This window comes from Mastigoproctus giganteus, chromosome 2, assembly GCF_048544385.1.
Source record: "Mastigoproctus giganteus isolate SK-2022 chromosome 2, ASM4854438v1, whole genome shotgun sequence".
Classification (NCBI taxonomy): domain Eukaryota; kingdom Metazoa; phylum Arthropoda; class Arachnida; order Uropygi; family Thelyphonidae; genus Mastigoproctus; species Mastigoproctus giganteus.
The window spans coordinates 206,461,941-206,482,262 of NC_143576.1; the positions used below are offsets into that span (position 1 = coordinate 206,461,941).

The 20,322-nt window shown below is 37.6% G+C and overlaps 1 protein-coding gene across 1 annotated transcript in view; it reads right to left on the minus strand.

The window, feature by feature from the left end:
* Positions 1-543: 543 nt before the first annotated feature.
* The window catches only part of LOC150089966 (tyrosine aminotransferase-like), a 142,788-nt gene continuing 123,009 nt past the window's right edge, over positions 544-20,322 (minus strand). Inside the window, exons 11-12 of the mRNA XM_090368929.1 lie at positions 7,514-7,612; positions 544-855 (exon numbers count right to left, since the gene is read on the minus strand). Of these exons, the coding sequence (XP_090225055.1) occupies positions 682-855; positions 7,514-7,612 (273 nt within the window). The 3' untranslated portion in view covers positions 544-681. The remainder of the gene's footprint in view (positions 856-7,513; positions 7,613-20,322) is intronic.

Below are 20,322 nucleotides of genomic sequence, written 5' to 3' on the forward strand. Positions count from 1 at the left end.
GAAAATAAATAAAATAATAATAATCTTATTCCAGAATACTAAAAAAAAAATAATTTTTTAGGTTATTAAGAGAAGTTTGAGGTATGTCAAATTTATATCTCTGCACAATAGTCAATATTTTGTATTTGGGGAACATACCCAAAAACTATAATAATAATATAAGTTTATCTTGAGCTATTCTTCTTTATAAAGGAAAACATCTTTACATTGTTCATTTCATCATTATTTATACTATTATAAGAGTTTATAACAATAAAGTTAATAAGCATTCATATTATGCATTAGTAATGTTAAGTTAGTATTGATGTTAAAATGAGAGGCTTTTTTTTTTTTTAATTAACTGTTTCATTCTTAAGAATAACTTCAAATCAGTGATTTTGGTGTGGACTCTTCTGTAAGCTTAATGTTATTTTTGGAAGGTATTAATTGAGAACAGAAAGTGTACAGATCTGAAAAATATTTCCTATTTAAGTGTACAATGAACAGATATATACAGTGCATGCTTTAGTAAATACACAGTTCTTGTAATTTGTATCACCATAAATAGCGAAAGTGAACAGTTTCCTTTAAGGGTTTCCTTTTAGTCTCTAAAATATCACCAAGCAGTCCACATTTCATTTGACCAGAAGAGTCAGATTCTTTAGCAAGTTGTCATCATCTGAAGGAAAGAAACTTTAAGTTTTATACTGGCATAGCTACCATGTTATTTAGAATCATATCCATGTTGTTACTTATTGGTGATTTGGGCAAAGTATAATGGCTCAGACAAAATGCTTTGATTCTCTCACAGGCTTCAGTCATCATTTCTTCAGGTACTGTTAAAACAATCCGGAAGTAGTTTGGATAATCAAAACACTGAAAGAGGAGAAAGTATTCAGTTAATAGATATTAATTTACAATAATGCATTTCTTATAAAGGAAAAAGTTACTTTGTTCAAAATAATAGAAAATTTTGGTTATGTACAACATTAAAACCTGAAAACTTGCATTTTGGAATGTCTCCCCAGAAAGAATGTGAACATTGTTACCAATCATATTGAAGCATTACCTGAGCAGTTTTCTGAGATCATTAGCCATGCTGCGGAAAGAGGTCTCTGGCTTTTGCTGAACCAACCAAAATAAACAAGTGTTTCACTCCTCACATAGGTACTGCTCCAGCTGACCTTTGAATTTCTCCAAGCTGTCAGCCTTAACTATTCATGGAGGCAACTTATTCTAATAATTAACTTTTCCTGACTGAAAAAAAATAATTAACTTTTTAATTTTTAACTTTTTAAAAAATTAAATTAACTTTTCCTGACTAAAAAAAAAAAAAACCTTCCTATGAAGTCCAACCTTACTATCCTAGTACTAATGTCATTTGTAACTTGTGAAAATTTTACCTTCATTTTACAGATCCCTTCTAAGGTTTCCAAGCTCTGTAGTCCACATATTCAAAGTCATTCCTCATGAGAGGTGTCCTTTTGCCAATCTTACCAGCCATGTCACACATCTCTGGGACATTACAGAAAGCTTAATGTCTTTTTTTTTTTTTTTTTTAAGTGTGGTTTCCATACTACCTGTGCACAATATTCTAAAATTGTGCACAGGTAGTATGGAAACATTTGGCACCAATTGTTGAAAATATTCAACAATTGGTGCCAAAATTGTTGTATACAGTGATCTTATAATCTCCTCTTTCTACAAGCAAATGTTTTATAAATGATCAATAAGAAACCATGCGCTTTCTCTTGCGACCTATCTCTAATGCACAATAAATATCATGTCTGCTTGAATCATAACTCCTAGAACACTCTCCTCTGCTGTTTGTATTTCACCCTTCCTACTATATAACTTATTTTGGGTTTATTTTATCCCAAGTGCAAAACCTTTGCAGAATTAAACAAAGCTGCTACTTATCCAACCATCTCTAAGTCTATTCAAGCTATCCTGATGAATTGCAGCCTGGTGCTGGTGATTTACCACCTTCCAGATCTCATCATCTGCAGGTTTTTTGACAACATACCCTGTCTTTTCACCAAATGTCATTTAAGAAAATTAGAAACAACAATCACAGCACTAATCCCTGTGCAATCTCACTTCTAACACTAGCCTGATGGAGGATAATCATTAATCACAACTCCTTGCCTCCTGTCCAGCAGCCATTCTGTAATCCATCTAAGGATTTTACCTATAATACGGACATGTTCCTAATGTTGTGGAAAGGAATAGGTTGAATAATTTAAAGAAGGTTTAGGTGAATGAAGTGTGTGTGTGTGTGTGTGTGTGTGTGTGTGTGTGTGTGTGTGTGTGTGTGTGTGTGTGTGTGTGTGTGTGTGTGTGTGTGTGTTTTAAATGTTGCTTCCACAATATTTTCTGTGTTCAAAGTTGCCTGGTACTCTGAACTGGACTTGGCAAGCATTGCTTGATGTTAGAAGTCTTCTGTTTCTCTGTATGTACTGAGATGTACTTTGTATCACCTTCCCATGTATTTCTGCCAGGCTAACATGAAAAATTTCTCCTGACTATACATGAACAGACCCAAAAAATCTGGACAGCTTGTTTCCCTTTTATAAGTTTACAATTCATTTAAAGCATTGTATCCTCAGCATCATTTCAATATCAAAGACTCCAGCTATCATGTTGGTGACCGTCACCACCAAATACGGAGAGGTCAGGGAATGACCACTGCATATCCCGGAGCAATATGGCCTTAGTTGCTAATCCACCTAAAAACCAAACAAACAGTTGGTGACCAAACCATATGCAACATTTTAAAAAATAAAAGGGAAGCATCAGATTGGACATGCCAGTAGTATGTGGTAAGTTTTTTTTTTTTTTTTTTTTTTTTTAATCTATCGCCATACTTTTTACGTAGGTTGCTGAACATTTTTTGATACAATAAGTCCCCGACTTATGTTGAGTTTTTTATATCTTTTTTATATGACTGAAGATTTCAGTGAAGGGGGGACACATTTCACTACAATAACGTGAAAATCCACAGAATTCCAGCTATTGGTATTATCGCAAACGCAAATGAATTGCACTAACAGAAAAGCCCAATAAACTGGAAAGTGCAAATTGTTTTTGTTTTATGGCAGTGACCTCCAGAAATGTGCTTTAGTAAAATGTGAGCTCGCTTGGGGTGATAATAGTGAGTTTTTGCCCTGTGAAGTTTTTTTCAGAAAATTTAATTTTGACTGTTATGTTGCCAACCAGGGGCATAGCTACCATATAGCAAAAGTAGGCAAAGCCTAGGGGCCCTACTTCTCCAGGGCCCATTAACAGATGCAAGCAGGGGCCCACCCCTACTATGCTAGGGTCTATAGACAGATGCAACATGTAATGAAAATATTTTTCTCACTGAGCTCTTCAACAATGTGACACATCTAGAATAAGGAAGGAATTCTTCTTATATCTTATCGCCAAAACATAAACCCAGGTGTTGGCAGTCTTTATTTTGCTTTTACAAATGCAACTTTGTATAGTGATAAGACACCCATTCGGTTACCGTATGTGTATGCGTCATATCGTATGGTGTTTGGGATTCCCCAACTTGACAGGAGGACGGTGGGGAAATTGGCCCCACATATACGAACATTTAGCCATATATGGTGGTCAAAAGTTGTTAGTTGATTAATTTCAATTCAAGTTCAAGTCATTATCAAAACAGCAATTGACATACAAAAATGTATTTGTTTATTATTGCTATTTGTATTTAAAATATAAAGTTTAAAATTAATAAAATTTTTAGTTAAAAATTGATGAAAAGAAAAAGGGAAAGAGTGGAGCCCAAGAAGAAAGCAAAAGAACAAGCAGTCAATAAATAATCTAAATTAGATTATTTCTTTACAAAACACAGTAATGAATTATGTCCAGAAGAAGCTAAAGAAAAGACCAGTATTGAATTGGAAATGTGGAAAAGAATGATGCTGGTATAAATATATCTGCAAATCATTTAAATCAAGCAGGGTCATCAAATGAAAACAATTGAACAATCATAGATATGCCTTCGTCGGAAATTAGTGTGAACGCTCTGCACCATTTATTCCCTCAAGCGATCTTGGAGAATACGTGGACATAAACATTTCCAATGAAATAAAAAGAAACATTGAGTTTGTCAACTCAAAGACCTAAAGGACCATTTCCAAGGGATCCTGAACAACAAAATAGAAGTTTCAGTGACACTTACTACTACTATCCTACTTCAACATATGGTCCAGTTCCCCGTTTGTGGCTGTGCTACTCACAAATTTTAGATGCTGCATATTGCCAACCATGCTGGATGTTTTCAATTAAAAGTAGTGGTGTTCCAGACTACAAGATTGGAAAAATCTATCTTTTCAGATAAAAATCAGTGTTTCTCAACATCATATCGAGGCATGTGACATACATGAAATGTGGCAAAAGAATGCAATGATTGATAAAGATCTTGAGAAACAAGTAAGATCCTCATTTTGGAAAATGGTACTTGAGCGGTTATTTAGGATAGCGCTTATGTTGGCTAAAAATTCTTTAGCATTTCACGGTCATCAGGAAGGATTTTCGGAAGATTACAGTGGCAATTTTTTTATCGCAAGTCCATTCATTTTCCTACTATGATGACGTAATGAAACAAATTATTAATAAGCCATCTGGTTCAGTAATTTATTTAAGCCCCACAATATCCAAAATGAGTTAAAAGGATGTTTAGGTACTAAATTAACAAAAGAATTAACACTCAAAATTAATTCAGCACCATTCTATTCAATAATTTTAGATACTACTCAAGATCCCACAAAAAAAAAAGATCAATTCAGTATTATTGTATGACATGTTCACGTAATTCACGAATGGAATAAAGGGTTGCTCTTACAAAGAAAGGCTTAAGTTTTGCAAATTACAGTGTCTGGAGACTAGGCACCGGCGAAGTGATCTGATAGAGGTGTATAAAGCCTTGAATGGTTTGAGCATGCTCAATGCTGATGGGATTCTTCATCTTGCTCAGAATAATCACCTGAGAGGGCATAAATTCAAATTGAGGAAAGACAGATGTAGGATAGATGTGCGAAAATTTGCCTTTAGCCAGCGGGTAGTTGGTTGGTGGAACAGACTTCCATCCCTTGTTGTTGAAGTTGATAGCCTAAATAAATTTAAGGCTGAGCTGGACAGGTATTTGGAACGAACGGAGGGGTGAAATGGGAGTGTTTTTTTTTTTTTTGGCTGATGCTGCATAAGCTTGCTTCCTTGCATCATATGCCTCTACTAATGCTAATTCACGACGAAAATGAAAAATGCAAAGATTTTGAAATTTGTGAAACTTTTTTAGGATTCTAAGACAATGATCATTTGGCAGAAATGAAGACCTATAATATAATGAAAATATTACACAAACTAAATATTCCCATTGAAAAATGTTATAGTCAGGGATATGATGGGGCTAATGCCATGAGTGGGGTTTATAATGGTGTGCAGTCATGCATTAAAAGGATCCAATCAAATGCAGAGTACATTCATTGTGCAATTCACAATTTAAATTTAGTTATGATAGCTTAAATTGTTGTAATAACGTTTCATCATTTTTCGACATTCTTCAAAATTTGTATAATTTTTTTGGAAATAGTACAAAAAGATAGGATCTTCTTTCTAAATTTATTGGGGAATCTGAAGTTACATTTAAAAAAATCAACCCTACTCGATGGTCTGGTAGATTACAGTCAATAACAGCTGTGAAAGTTCGTTTTGCGGATATTATAAAAACTTTGACAGAAATTAATCTTAAATCAACTAAAAAAGCAGACCAAGATGAATCGCTTAGAATAATGAAGCAAATGATGACATTTGGTTTTATTTTCATTTGTATATTTTTGAATAATGTGATGTGCAAAATTAATTATGCTTCAAAAACTCTACAGAAGCATGATATAGACCTTGATGAATGTACTTCTGTATTGGACCGAATCAGTAAAAATTTACAAAACATTCAAAATTCATACACAACAAATTAAATACAAATCTGAGAAAATTGCCAAGGAAATTTGAACACAAATGACAGCATGATCGATTAGCTTCAGATTTTTTGTTTGATAATAGAGATCAGTATTTTAAAATCAGTGTTTTTTACTATGTTTTAGACAAAATTATAATACAAATTAAAAATCGTTTCAAAAGTTTGAAGTTAGTAAAAAATTATTTTGCAATACAAGAACAGAAAAAAAAAATTCAAATGGTGATATATTAAGTGAGTGTGAAAATCTCATAAAAAAAGTATTCATCCGTACTCTCTCCCCCAACTGTTGATTCAGTATTGTAATTTAATCACACTTAGATTAGATTTATCAGCAGACATGTCTATCAAAAAAAATTAGTTTGTTAATTTAAAAATATAGTGCCCTAGAAAATGACCTTTCAGAAATTTTTACTTTAGTTAAGTTATTTTTTACCCTGCCCATGTCAGCTGCCTCTGCCGAAAGATCATTCAGTAAATTACGAATAATAAAAGATTATAAAAGAAATGCTATTGGTCAGAGTAGACTGTGCAATCTTGCAGTATTGGCTTTTGAGCATAAATTGCCAGTAAAATGGATTTAAAAGATATTATTAATGATTTCGCAAATTTAAAAGCACGAAAAGAACATTTTAGCTTTTTTCATAAATTTATTAGTTACAGTATAATTTTTTATGTAAAGTTATAAAGATAATTTTTGTAAAATTATAATATAGAAATCGTAAATAAAATATATTTGTTATTAAAATTATTTAATTTTTTTTAAATTTTATATTACACCTAATTAAAATTTATTTTAATAAAAATAAGGGGTCCAAAATGATTCCTTGCCTAAGGGCCCAAAAAACTTAGCTACACCACTGCGACTAAGAGAATAAGTGACAGTGGTACTAGTAAATCTGTCAAGAAAAGGAACAGAGTTGGATCACAAAATTAAAATAATAAGGATGTATGAAAATGGCCAAACATTAACAAGTATCGAATGGAATTCACATTTGTCAGTGGCAACGGTGAGCACAATAAAGGAGAAAGGCAGAATACAAGAAGCGATCTGTACCAACGAGGTCAACAATAATAACCAAGGCTACAAAATACAAATCAGTTTTTACAGTACAATAACATGCGTTTTTTCTTCCTTTTATGTTTTCTTTTCTTATATGCCACTCTGGCTACTTCACTGCTGTCCCCAGATAAAGTTTTTAATTGAACTAATTAAAATTATATAACTATTTTCCTTCATTTTTCTGAGGATATTGTGGTTTTTGTAATTTTGGCATATCATGGAAATATTGGAGCAATATTTTTTTAGTCAATCCCGAGTTATGTAAAACTCGACTTACGTAAGAAGTTCAGGAACGTATCCTTACGTATGTCAGAAACTTACTGTGTTTTTGGATTAACCAGGAAATCGATTATCCAGGAATTTTTTTTTTACCATCTATCCTGGAAAATTGAGAGTCTACTGTATTTGTACAGGTACATTAATCAGATGAAGAAAGATTACAATATTTTTCATGAAAAATGTTTGTTTACCACTAGTTTACTTACCATTCCAGGAAGGCAAAACACTGATTGTTCTGACACCATCCTCTCTACAAAGTCCAGATCATGTTTAAATTCAGGATAGCTTGCTACATCTATCCCAATCTATTGGAGAGATAGATATTTTATAAAGAAATAATTCCTGTTATTCATAGTAGATTTACAATTAAGCATTCAAAAGTTTTCAGCATACAAAAACTACATTAAAATGTTGGATGGTTAATTTTTTTCTGTATTCTCTTCCCATTTGTCATTGCTTTATTCAAAGAGAAAACTGTAATATAATCACTTCCCATCTTGTAAACTACTGATAGGATTGAATATAATTTAAGTTTTGGCTTTTTTGCCTCTTTTTTTTTTTTTTTTCCCTCCCTCTCTGTTCTCTTCAGAAATCTTTGTTGTAATAAATATGCATATATTACAAACTTTGTTATTTTTTTTACCAAAAATAAGGAAGTGTTTTTTTTTTTCTGTCTGGTAAATTTTGGAAGCAGTGGTATGGTGATCATTGACACAGTATATACTCCCAGGGTGGTGTGGCAAAGTTATATAAAACAGGAACATAAAATACGCACACACACACACACACACACACACCCACCATATGAAGTATGGCGCCAGCCGGGCGGGTAAAGTGCCTGCCTGGCAACCCAAAGGTCGCGGGTTCGAATCCCACCTCGGGCTTGGATCAAAGTACTACAAAAACCTTGAGAGGTGCATTATGACCACAGAAGCCGATGCGCCAACAACTACCAAAAAAAAAAAAAAAAAAATGAAGTATGGCAATGAAGTTCCTGGACTGGTGTAATAAAACAAACAGTGAAGGAGCTCAAAAATGGTTTTATTTTTATTCAGAGTAAGCACCAGCTGATTGAATCAGGTGGTGACTACTTTGAATAAAAACAAGACAAAAAAAAGTCACAAAAGAGAAGTTGTATGATAAGACTAGCATAAAAGTATGAGTACATTAGACAAAACGAACATAAAGATTGAGATAGTTTGAGTTGGTTTGCTGTTTATACCCTTTTATTGATAATTAAATAAACATTTAATTATCAATAAAAAAATATAATGATTATTGATATTAGGATACCTTGAATGGTATACATTGATGAGGGCTAGCACCATTCAATATATCCAATCAATAATCAGCAAGGCTATCTGTTTCTGTATTAGTACTGCTGACGAGGCTACTAGAGACGGTCGTGTTCCAAGCCGCTAAGTGGGTTTTTCTTATTTATTGATTTGAAATTATTGTTTTTCTAAAACTTTTGATTTAAATTTAGTAGTATAACATTATTTTGTGATTTTCTGATTAACTTGGTGTATTTATTCTTTACTCGGCCTTGTAATTGCATAAAAGTATCGGTAAAGGTTTCCACGTGTTTCAACTCCGCTACGTTCGTAATTTTCCCGCCATTGTGATACGATAGTTGTATGCCGTACTAGATAGCGTTAGTTGAACTTCGATAGCAGTTAAATTGTACGTTTAAATAAATACATAACGACTTAGATTACAAACGTAATATAATTAATTATATTTAACATAATTAATAACATAACATAATTAATTATAATTAATTAATTAATAGAATCATGACTCAGACCAGAGCAGCAAAGCAAAAGGCTCAAGCTAATGGAAGCGCTGTGGCTCAGAGCAGAACTGAGGGGTGCAGTTGTCCTCTGACTCACAGCCTTATAAAATGCACTGTTTGCTTGATGTTTGCAGAGCAATCGGGTACGGGACATGATACTGCCAAGGGGGATGTCTTTGTGTGTGCGCGATGCAAGGAGTGTATCGATATCAAGCAACAACTCGGCGTTCTTGTGGGCCTATATGAGAGCTTGAAGGACAGGGTGGATGCCCTCGAAGAAACTAAATTGAGGGGCCCATCAAGCTCTCAGCTGCCCACATCAACGCCAGAGCTTGCACTTGGGCATCGCGTGACACAGAGACAACCCCCAAGGCAGAATGCGCTGGTCCCGAAGGAACTAGTAGTTGTTGGTGACTCTATTGTCAGGGAAACGGGGAACATGCTTTGTAAAAAAGATAGGTGGAACAGGACCAGGGTATGTCTGCCAGGGGCAAAGGTTGATGACGTTGTAGAGCGAATATCATCTTTTAAGGGCACAAAAGATGATATAGTTGTACACGTTGGCACTAATAATATTAAGAGTAGGAGACCGGCAGAATTACTTAACAAGTACAGGTCACTGTTGAACAAAAGCCGAGAATTAGGGTTGAATTTGAAAGTGTCTGCAATTCTGCCCAGACACGATAGGAGGGAGTATATGATGAGAGCCTTGTCGATCAATTCGGCCCTGGAAAGATTGTGCAAGGCTCAAGGGGTAGAATTTTTTTCAGCCTGGACTGTACTTGTTAACAGGAGAGATTGCTTCTACAGGGATGGGATACACTTAAATAGAAAGGGTGCAAGAATATTTGCTGATGCTATCAAGGCAGTGTTAGGTGGGTCGGAAAACTGCTAGCTTGGGGGGAGACAAAGACCAATAGATTGACAGTAGCCACTGGCAGAGGTGAAAGAGATTCTTGCACTGCTTCTATTAGAATGAGCAGAAGCCTGAAAAACAAGATGCATGGTATTTCAGAGACTGCTGGGACCATTGCGGTACAAGTAAACACATGGGTTGTGTTAGGGTAGCTAAGAATAGAAACAGGTGCAGGTATACTTGCGTGTACACCAATGCTAGGAGTTTAGTAAATAAATTTGATGAATTTGAGGTATTGCTCAAAACATCAAAGGCAGATATTGTTGGGATATCAGAGACGTGGTGTCACACAGATATAAGGGATGCAGAACTGCAATTTGGGGAGTACAACGTCTACAGAAAGGATAGACAGGATAGGAAGGGGGGAGGGGTTATGCTATTAGTTAAGAAACACATAAAAACCAAGGAAGTGAAGCCAGTCAACATCGCTGGACAGTGCAGTGTTGAGTCAGTTTGGTGTGACATAAGCATTGGGAGATCAAAATTGAGAGTAGGAGTGTGCTATAGGCCTAATGACTCTGATGAGTATAATAAGGAACTGTACGGGGAAATAGAGTGGGCCAGTAAATCAGAGAGTCTTATAATGGGAGATTTTAATTTCCCAGATATTGACTGGAATTTGGGGGCTGGTTACTCACACACTAGCAGGGCTTTTGTGGATTTATTGGATGATTGTTTTCTACATCAGCATGTTCGGGAGGCAACTAGAGGGAGTAATACTCTTGATTTGATTATCAGCAGTGATTCTTCATGCATTAAGAATCTGCAGATAAATGAACCACTAGGTGGCAGTGATCACAGTGTGCTGAAGTGGGATTTACTGAAAGAGGTAACTACCATTAGGGGTAAAGGGAAGGGTTATTGCTTCCGTAAAGGCGACTACGATGGACTGAGACAGTATTTAAATTCTATACAGTGGGACCAACTGATGATGTTACCAACAGCAAATTCAAAATGGGAAGCATTCAAAGAACTTATCTTGGAAGCTACTAGGCTTTACATACCAACTAAGAAATATTGTTCGAGGTTTAGGCCAAAATGGATGTCAGATGAACTAATGAGGCATATGGCAGAGAAGAAAAATGCATGGGATACATATAAATTAACACATGACACAGAAGCCTATGATAGATACAAGTTGATATGCAACCAAGTTACAAAGGAGGTTAGGCAGGCGAAGGCAGATTACGAGAAATCCTTGGCAAGGGATGCAAAGAAAAACAGCAAAGAGTTCTTTACTTATGTAAACTCTAGAAGGAAGGGGATGAATCAGATTGGTCCACTTGATATTGATGGGTCAACTGTTGATGATCCTGCTCAGGTAGCTAACAAACTAAATGAATATTTTGCATCGACATTCACACATGAGGAGTTATTCAGCAAGGGGAATGCCAGAGGTGTATTCAACTCTAGCAGTAAGCTACAGAATCTTGAAATAACTGGGAGTAAAGTGGAGGAGAAACTGTTGAAGATAAACACAAGAAAGGCACCCGGGGTGGATGGGATCTATCCAGTTATATTAAAGGAAGCAGCAAAGGAAGTAAGCAAACCCTTAGCCATAATTATGAGAGCTTCCTTGGACTCAGGGGAGGTACCCATAGACTGGAAATGTGCAAATGTGACCCCAATTCACAAAGGAGGATCAAAGGCTGACACAAGTAATTATAGACCTGTGAGCTTAACTTCTGTTCCAGGAAAATTAATGGAGGCACTGGTTAAAGAAGCACTGCAGGATCATTTAGACAAGACTTCAGTTATAGCTCAGACACAGCATGGTTTTGTTAAGGGGAAGTCTTGCCTGACCAACTTGATTGGATACTATGATGCAGTCACAAAAGAACTGGATGCAGGGAATAACTTTGATATTATATACTTGGATCTTAGAAAGGCTTTTGATACTGTTGCACATGGAAGACTGCTACACAAATTGGAGCAGTGTGACATTGGAGGCAAATTGCTGCTATGGATAAAGGGTGGTTGAGGGGGAGAAGACAGAGAGTGGTAATCAATGGACACTGCTCATCGTGGACTAATGTTATTAGTGGAGTCCCTCAGGGCTCAGTGTTCGGTCCATTATTGTTTTCTGTATTTATAAATGATATTGATGATGGTATATCAAGCTTAATGTCCAAGTTTGCAGATGATACAAAGGTTGGCAGGGTTGTCAAGGACACTACTGACACTATGCTGCTGCAACAGGATCTGGAAAGGTTGAGCAGATGGGCTGAGAGGTGGCAAATGAAGTTTAACATTGACAAATGTAAAGTACTACACATGGGAAACAGCAACCCCAGAGCAACGTATCAACTCTGTGGTACTACACTGACAGTGGTAGAGAATGAAAGGGACTTGGGGGTGATTGTGCAGGCAGATATGAAGTTCTCTGAGCAGTGCAGATGGGCTGCAAGAGTAGCTCATGGAGTATTGTCAATGATATACAGGAATTTTTCCAGCAGGGATAAGGAGGTGATTATTCCATTGTATAAGGCAATGGTCAGGCCACACCTAGAGTATTGTATACAGGTCTGGAGGCCTCATTTCAAGAAGGATGTAGAGCTGCTGGAACGAGTACAGAGAAGGGCAACAAGATTAGTGAATGGAACAAAGGGGTGCTCTTACGAAGAAAGGCTTAAGTTTTGCAAATTACAGTGTCTGGAGACTAGGCACCAGCGAGGTGATCTGATAGAGGTGTATAAAGCCTTGAATGGTTTAAGCATGCTCAATGCTGATGGGATTCTTCCTCTAGCTCAGAAAAATCACCTGAGAGGGCATAAATTCAAATTGAGGAAAGACAGATGTAGGATAGACGTGCGGAAATTTGCCTTTAGCCAGCGGGTGGTTGGTTGGTGGAACAGACTGCCATCCCTTGTGGTGGAGGTTGATAGCCTAAATAAGTTTAAGGCTCAGCTGGACAGGTATTTTGAACGAACAGAGGGGTGAAGTGGGTGTTTTTTTTTTTTTTTTTTTGGCTGATGCTGCATAAGCTTGCTTTCTTGCATCAAATGCCTCTACTAATGCTAAAAATGCTAATGTTATCTGCCTGTTTAACTAGGTCCAATTATCAAAATTATAACCATTTATGCCATCTATATTTAAATTTAACAGCAAGCAGGCAAAATAACAGCTAGCCTGACAGATATCTCTGAAACAAATAATACAGAATATGAGAGCCTACAATAAATTTTGTGTGAATTGTATATTTGATATATACCTGTGAAAAAGGCTTTTGCTGACTAAGGGGAAAGGAAATAAGAGTAAGGAAAACCAATCCCTCGAATTACTCTAAGAGGTATAAAATTTAGAGTTAGATATGTGTGTATATACATAGAAGGGGTGATTTATAAGTATGTTGCCTAACTATGGAAGAAAGTAGTAGTAACAAAATGGCCACTCCAGTCAGTGTTGCAGTTGCCCACTCACAGTCAGAGGAGATGTGTTTATTACATTAATTATTTGAGTTCTGCCAATACAACATGCACTGAGCGATCACTGAATTATGACCACCACTTTGAAAACCGAATGTGACCCATTGACCACGTAAGGTACGAGAGTGCGCAGTTAGTCAACCTACATAGCATAGATAAAGTGTCAGTGGTAAAAGGAAAGATTTATCGGACTTTGATGAAGGACAGATTGTTGGAGCTCAATGAGCTGTTGCCTCGAATTTCCCAAATGGCTGAACTGGTAGAGTGTTTGAAAGCCACCGTTGTTAAAGTGTACCAGGACTGGCGTCAAAATGGTCAAACAATGACCCAATGGCAAAACTGTAAAGGTCAGTGAAAGGTTGATGTTAGAGGTGAGCAGCAGGTCCGGCGACTCATACAGGTAAACAGTCAACTCTTCAACACACTGTTGAAGAGTTGATTACCCAAAACAACATGGGCCACCCCGGAACAATATCTGGCATGACCATGCATTGCTCATATGGGCTATACCAGCAGACGATCCCTACGGCATCCTCTCCTAACCAAGGTTCATTGGCATAAAAGACTCGCCTGGTGCAAAGAGCATGCAAGTTGAACATTAGAAGATACATTATTTACCCCACACCGTGGATGATCGTGTACGGATTTGGTGTCAACAACATGAGGCTCTTCATCCATCGTGTATGGTATCAAAAGTGCAGACGGTTGTATGGTGTGGGGCATGTTTCACTGGCAGGAACTTGAACCCCTGGTGCACGTGGAACAACGTATCACTGATCTCCGCTATTGTCAACTGCTTGCTGACTGGGTACACCCCCGCTATGTTACAATTTTTCCCGAATGGCAATGGTGTCTTCCAAGATGACAATGCGCCGAGCAATTGGGCACTTGATGTGCAGTAATGGTTTGGGGAACACAGTTCTGACTTCCAGCATATCAATTGGCCTCCGAACTCCGAATACACCAATCACCTCCATACCTGCATTGCTAGCTGCATTACACACAGCTTGGTTGGCCATACCTCCCGAACGCTTCCAACATTTGTTGAATCAGTGCCACGTCTGATAGCTGCTGTACTGAAGGCAAAAGGAGGACCTACGAAGTATTAGGTAGGTGGTCATAATTTAGTGATCACTCAGTGTACATGTCAATTGCTCTACAATCCACTTGCTCAACACAATGCATGAGTGAACTTCATAGGGTGCATTGATTATAAACCTAAATGCCAGTTTTTTTTAAATCCCCAAGCATGAGAGGATTTAGAACCTATAGTACTTAGCACTATGCATGGGGTTGTCTGGTTTTCCTAAAAAAAAAATGGAAAAGTTTTGTCGATAAAATTAGTTTTAAAAAATACAAGAAAATTCAAATTGTCCAATATTTTAATTGTACTTAGTTTGACATTTTGCCCTTATTAACAATTGTTTATCCTGTTTTACATACTGAAGGAACTCTTTACATTTAAAAGAGAAATTCATTGCAATCTGCAACTCTGCTTTGATTAATTCTCAATGACTTCTGTTTCTGACATAGTCCACTTCAATTTCATTAATTAAAACACCCTTTCCAATACAGCATTTGAGCCAGGAATACTTAACAAATATCCTACTATTCTACTGATATTGGGTACATTTTCTTTAGGAATTTTGGTGAAAAAAATCAAGCCACTTGTGCACATCACTTCCTGTAAAATCAACCAAAAAAACGTAAAGCTTATGGGAAAAGCGTAGGACCTGGCAACCCTGACCGAGCATAGGTTGAAGGTTGAGAAGATGAAAGAAGATACTTGTTAATATTAGACTTGAATTTCTGTAGCTTGCAATTTTCAGGAAATACATAATGCAGGGAGCATATTTCAGAAAGTGAAAGTTGAATGATTAAATGAGGAAGAAGAAAAGTTGGCTCTGTGAGTTTGAAGTTGGACGGTAAAAGAATGTTGACTGATTGCAGCATGTGTTCTGACTGTTTTGGAAGAAAGAGCAGGAATTATAGAAGCTAATTCAGAAGAACAGTACCTATGGAAGTATCTATAGAAAAGGCATGCAGCAGAAACATCATCTATGAGACAGAGAATGGAGAAACTGTTACAGTTGAGTCATTAATTAACCTAACTGCCCTCCTTTAAATGGACACTAGAAGCCTGAGAGAGGTTTTGAGGGCACCACCCCAGATGTGGAAAAAATATTCCATAGTAGGGTGGATTTGCAATTTGTACAGAGTGAACAGTTTGGAGGAAAAATAACGCCAAGAGCGAAAGAGAAAACCAATTTTTTTAGATGCAGAGGAAGCAATATTTGTAATGTGCTTATGCCAAAAGAAATTAGAAGTCAGGGTAATCCCCAAGAGAGAGAGAGATGATCTTGCGCAGAAATCAAGAGTGCCATCGAAGATAAATACAGGAGTAGAACAATTCTTTTTGAGAGATATAAGACAGGACTGAGTTTTAGAGGATTGAAATCAACTAAGTTATCTTTGCCCCACTGGAGAACTACCTAGAGATCAGAATTTAAGGAATTGGTAGTGGATATTCGAGAAGTTGAAGCTGTTTGTGCAGGGCAATGTTTCTCAAACTGGAAGGTGGAATACCATGTGCTATCATCAAGCAAAACTATGGATAGGATTTCCAGTCAAAGGAAGAAGGTCATTAATATACAAGGGGAAAAGAGTGGGAGAAAGAATTGAACCCTAGACAACACCGGCATTAGAGAGGAAGACAGAGAGCTATCTAGCATTACCTACAGTGAGCAGTTGGAAAGAAAACTGGATATCCAATTGCAAAAAACAGTTGACAAGCCATAAGATGTAGGCTTATTTAGAGAACTTTATGCCAAATACAATCAAAAGCCTTTGAATTGTCAAGAACACCTTAATTTCACCAAACTTTTCCATTCAAATTTGTCTATAGATAGGTAACATAAGCCAGAATTTCACCAGTGGCACTCATTGATCAGATGATAGGTTTCTAGATAGTTTAAGAGTTGGCAGTTAATTGATTTCCCCATTATTTTAGAAAGAGTAGAAGTAAGTGCAATGAGATGATAACTGGATAGAAGGGATTTGTCACCTGGCTGGATATGAGCAAATTTCCAAGCAGAAGGGAAAACACCTTTGGAATAAGAAAGAAAAAAGGCAACACAACAGAAGTAAGTTCAGGTGCACAGGTTTTGAGAACAAGTGGAGAAATACCATCAGGACCTGGAGCTTTCATAGCATCAAAATTCGTCAAAATCCTTCTGACATCCTTTTGACAGAAAATCACAAGAGGCATTGAATGGATTGTATTGGGAATGGTGGGAGGCGGTTTACCAAGATCATCAATATATGAGTTAGAAGTAAAATAGGATGCTAGTAGGTCAGCTTTATCTTTTGATGAAATGGTAATAGAACCATCTAGTTTTGACAGTTGGGAATAGAGATGGGCAAAAGTTGGGGCCAATAGCTTTGGCAAGAGACCAGAATGCCCAACTACTATTTGTACAAGAAGCAAGTTTTCTATTCTTAGCCTGTTCAAAATCTACTTTGCACCAATAACTACTTTACAATTTTTGCGAGCTTTGTGTATAGGTAGAAAATGAACCTGGAGATTTGGATACAAGTCACTTGTGATATGCAACATTCTTATCTTGAACTGCCTTAGCACATTTATTGGAAAACCAAGGTTTAGATAAAGGATGAGATTTTAAGATGCAATGTGGAATAAAAGATTTCATCCCTACAAGAATAATTTCATTGACACGATCTGAGCAAATGTTGATATTACAAGATTTCAAAAAACAGTAATCTGACCAAGGAAAAGAAATCTCACAGATCAGCCCACTTTGCATTCTTGTAATGCCAAACAACACAAGGTTGAGAATGGCTATGAGAGAAAAGCTCCATTGGAGAGGAGACCATCTCCAAGTTGTGATTGGAGGCGAGGTGATCGAGGGATCATATAGCAAATAATTCAGACAACTGAGATGAGCAGCAGTTGAATGAACCTGATAATTGGAATTCTGTCAGAAAAAGTACATGGGGTTTGGCAGACTGTAAGTGGAAATGGACATCACTGAGATTGGAACTGAAACCACATATATTTGTGAAATGAATGAGGAAATGTTTTGGAGGTTTAGATCTTTTTGCAGATAATTTTGTTTTATTAGTTTGACAATTCATGATATATTCAATAGAAAGAAAGGATGGTGAGGATATGTAGGATGTGATGATATTGGATATGGCATTCACACAGCAAGGATATATCCGGCTCCTTGACATAATGTGGCCTGAAAAATGTCCCTTCTATGCAGAGGGCATTATTGAGGCCATGCTATGGACACTACTTGGACTCCCTCCAGTCACTATCTGGCAGAGTAGAGGCAGCGGCATTATACACTACCTGATCTGGAAGCCTCCTGGAGAGTTACCAATAGGTTCAGTCTGGTGGACTATCTAGCAGCCGACCTGCAAACACAGTTTTACAACTGTACCCTCGAAATGTAAGGGAGGCTGGATTTCGCCATGATGTCCATCATAACCTCAAAAGACAACAATCGTACTAGAGGGTGGAATGGATGGGGGGTTGCCAGAGCATTGCTCTGGAGACTAAACATGGATTCCACCACTTCAAGCCTCCACTAAACAAAGCGGTAGTATTGCATTGGTTGATGACAGTCATCTACCACCTAGTGTTGCCTGGTAACACAGGGAGTGAGAATTCCTCTATGTGGTGTAGGCACCACATCTCGAGCCCTGCTCACATTGGTTCACACCTGGGTCTTCACCTCTAGATACTATGTGTTGTATTTCAGGACTTGCACATGGGAATTACCGTATTTCCCCATGTATAAGATGCACCTTTTTTTGAAAAATTTGGGGTCTAAAAACTGGGTGCCTCTTATACAGTGGTTGTAGATTTTTTTACTTGCATTTCACGCTTGTTGTCTTTGCGCTCATTGTTTCGCACTTGTTACCGGTATATTAGGTTACGTTTTGCCACGTTCTGCCCAGAAATGGCTCAGAAAAGATTTTCGTACAGTGCTGAATTCAAGTTAAAAGTGATCCAGTTTGCAAAAGTGAATGGAAATCGTGCTGCTGAACGTAAGTTTGGTCCTCCTCCAACTGAGAAAACAATCCGAGACCGGCTACGAGAAGAAGAAACCCTACTGAAAACGCCACGGCAGAAGAAGGCCATTAGAGGCAAGTCAGCAAAATGGCCTGATTTAGAGAGGGAATTGAAGATATGGATAGAAGAGCAGAGGGCAATTGGAATTCCTGTGTCCACAAAGATGGTTCAGCATGAGGCAAGAAGAATTGCTGATGAAAAAGAAGTTACTGATTTCAAAGGAGGACACAATTGGTGCTTCAGGTTCATGAAACGGAATGGACTAAGCATGCGTACACGCACCAGACTTGCCCAAAAGATGCCTGAAAGCTATGAGCAGAAGGTCCTTGAATTTCATTGTTTTGTCATTCAATGTCGGAAGACACATCAGTTTGAGTTGGAACAGATTGCAAATATGGACAAAGTCCCCCTTAAATTTGATGTCCCAAGTAACAGAACTGTTGATAAGAAGGGGGTGAAAACTAACTGTGAAGACAAGTGGACATGAAAAGAGCCATTATACAGTTGTTCTAGCTTGTTGTGCCGACAGAACCAAGCTGCCTCCTATGCTGATTTTCAAACGCAAAACAATGCCAAAAGAAGACATTCCTCGAGGAGTGATTGTCCACGTTCATGACAAGGGTTGGATGGATCAGGATGGGGTGAAGATCTGTTTGAGAAAGTTTGGAACAGACCAGGTGAGCTCTTACACAAACCTGCCCTGTTGGTGCTTGATCAGTTCAGGTCACACATAACAAAAAATACAAAGAAGATTGCTGCAGAGCAAAAAACAAAACTTGCCGTCATACTTGGAGGCTTGACATCCCAGCTCCAACCACTTGATGTCAGCATTAACAAACCCTTCAAAGCTGCCATGAGAGATGAATGGAACCAATGGATGAAGTCTTCTGGGGACAATTTGACACCAGCAGGAAGAGTGAAGAAACCAACTATAGGAGAAGTTTGTACCTGGGTGAAAAGATCCTAGGATAATATCAAGATTGAGATCATTGTCAAGTCATTGAAGAAGTGTGGCATTTCAAATGCCATAGATGGAACTGAGGACGAGGTAATATATGAAGACAGTGATTCGTCATCAGACACAGATGAGGACAAGCTAATGGATGGGAGTTTTGATAGTGATGAGTTGTATGAATTTTATGACGAATAAAACTTGAGTTCAATAACTTTATGTAATACATTTTTTTTTTCAAATTTCGGGCCCCAAAATTAAGGTGCGTCTTATACATGGGGAAATACGGTATACCCGGCATTACTAACAGTCCCACTATTGTTGTTTGTTATTTTGGTTTTTAGGAGCATTAGCAACTAAGGCCATATTTCTCCGGGATATGCAGTGGTCATTCCCTGACCTTGCCGCATCCTCCGTATTTGGTGGTGATGGGCTCGAACCCCGGTCTAATCAAGAAGCGTGTGCTACGCACTGCTGCTCCTTCCCACCTGGCTACGGAGGCGCCTCCCACTATTGTGAAGGTGGATGTGGCTTATTACAGAAGATTTGGCTGTCACAGACTGACAGGACTGCTGAAATTAGGACCACTTGACTTGAGTGTCACCTGAATATCAGCTTCCGGAGCTGATATTCAGCTCTCAGATATCAACATCTGAATCTGGGAGTATAATCGGCATTTTAGACTCCCAAGTAGCAAGCCCAGCTTGACATGCCTGAGAGAATGTCTGTGACAACCTCACGGACCAAGTTATTTGAGTTATGTGCATGAGTTACACTGAAAAGTGTTTTGTTTATTTCACTCTTTCAGGAGGTAACTTTTCTGGTG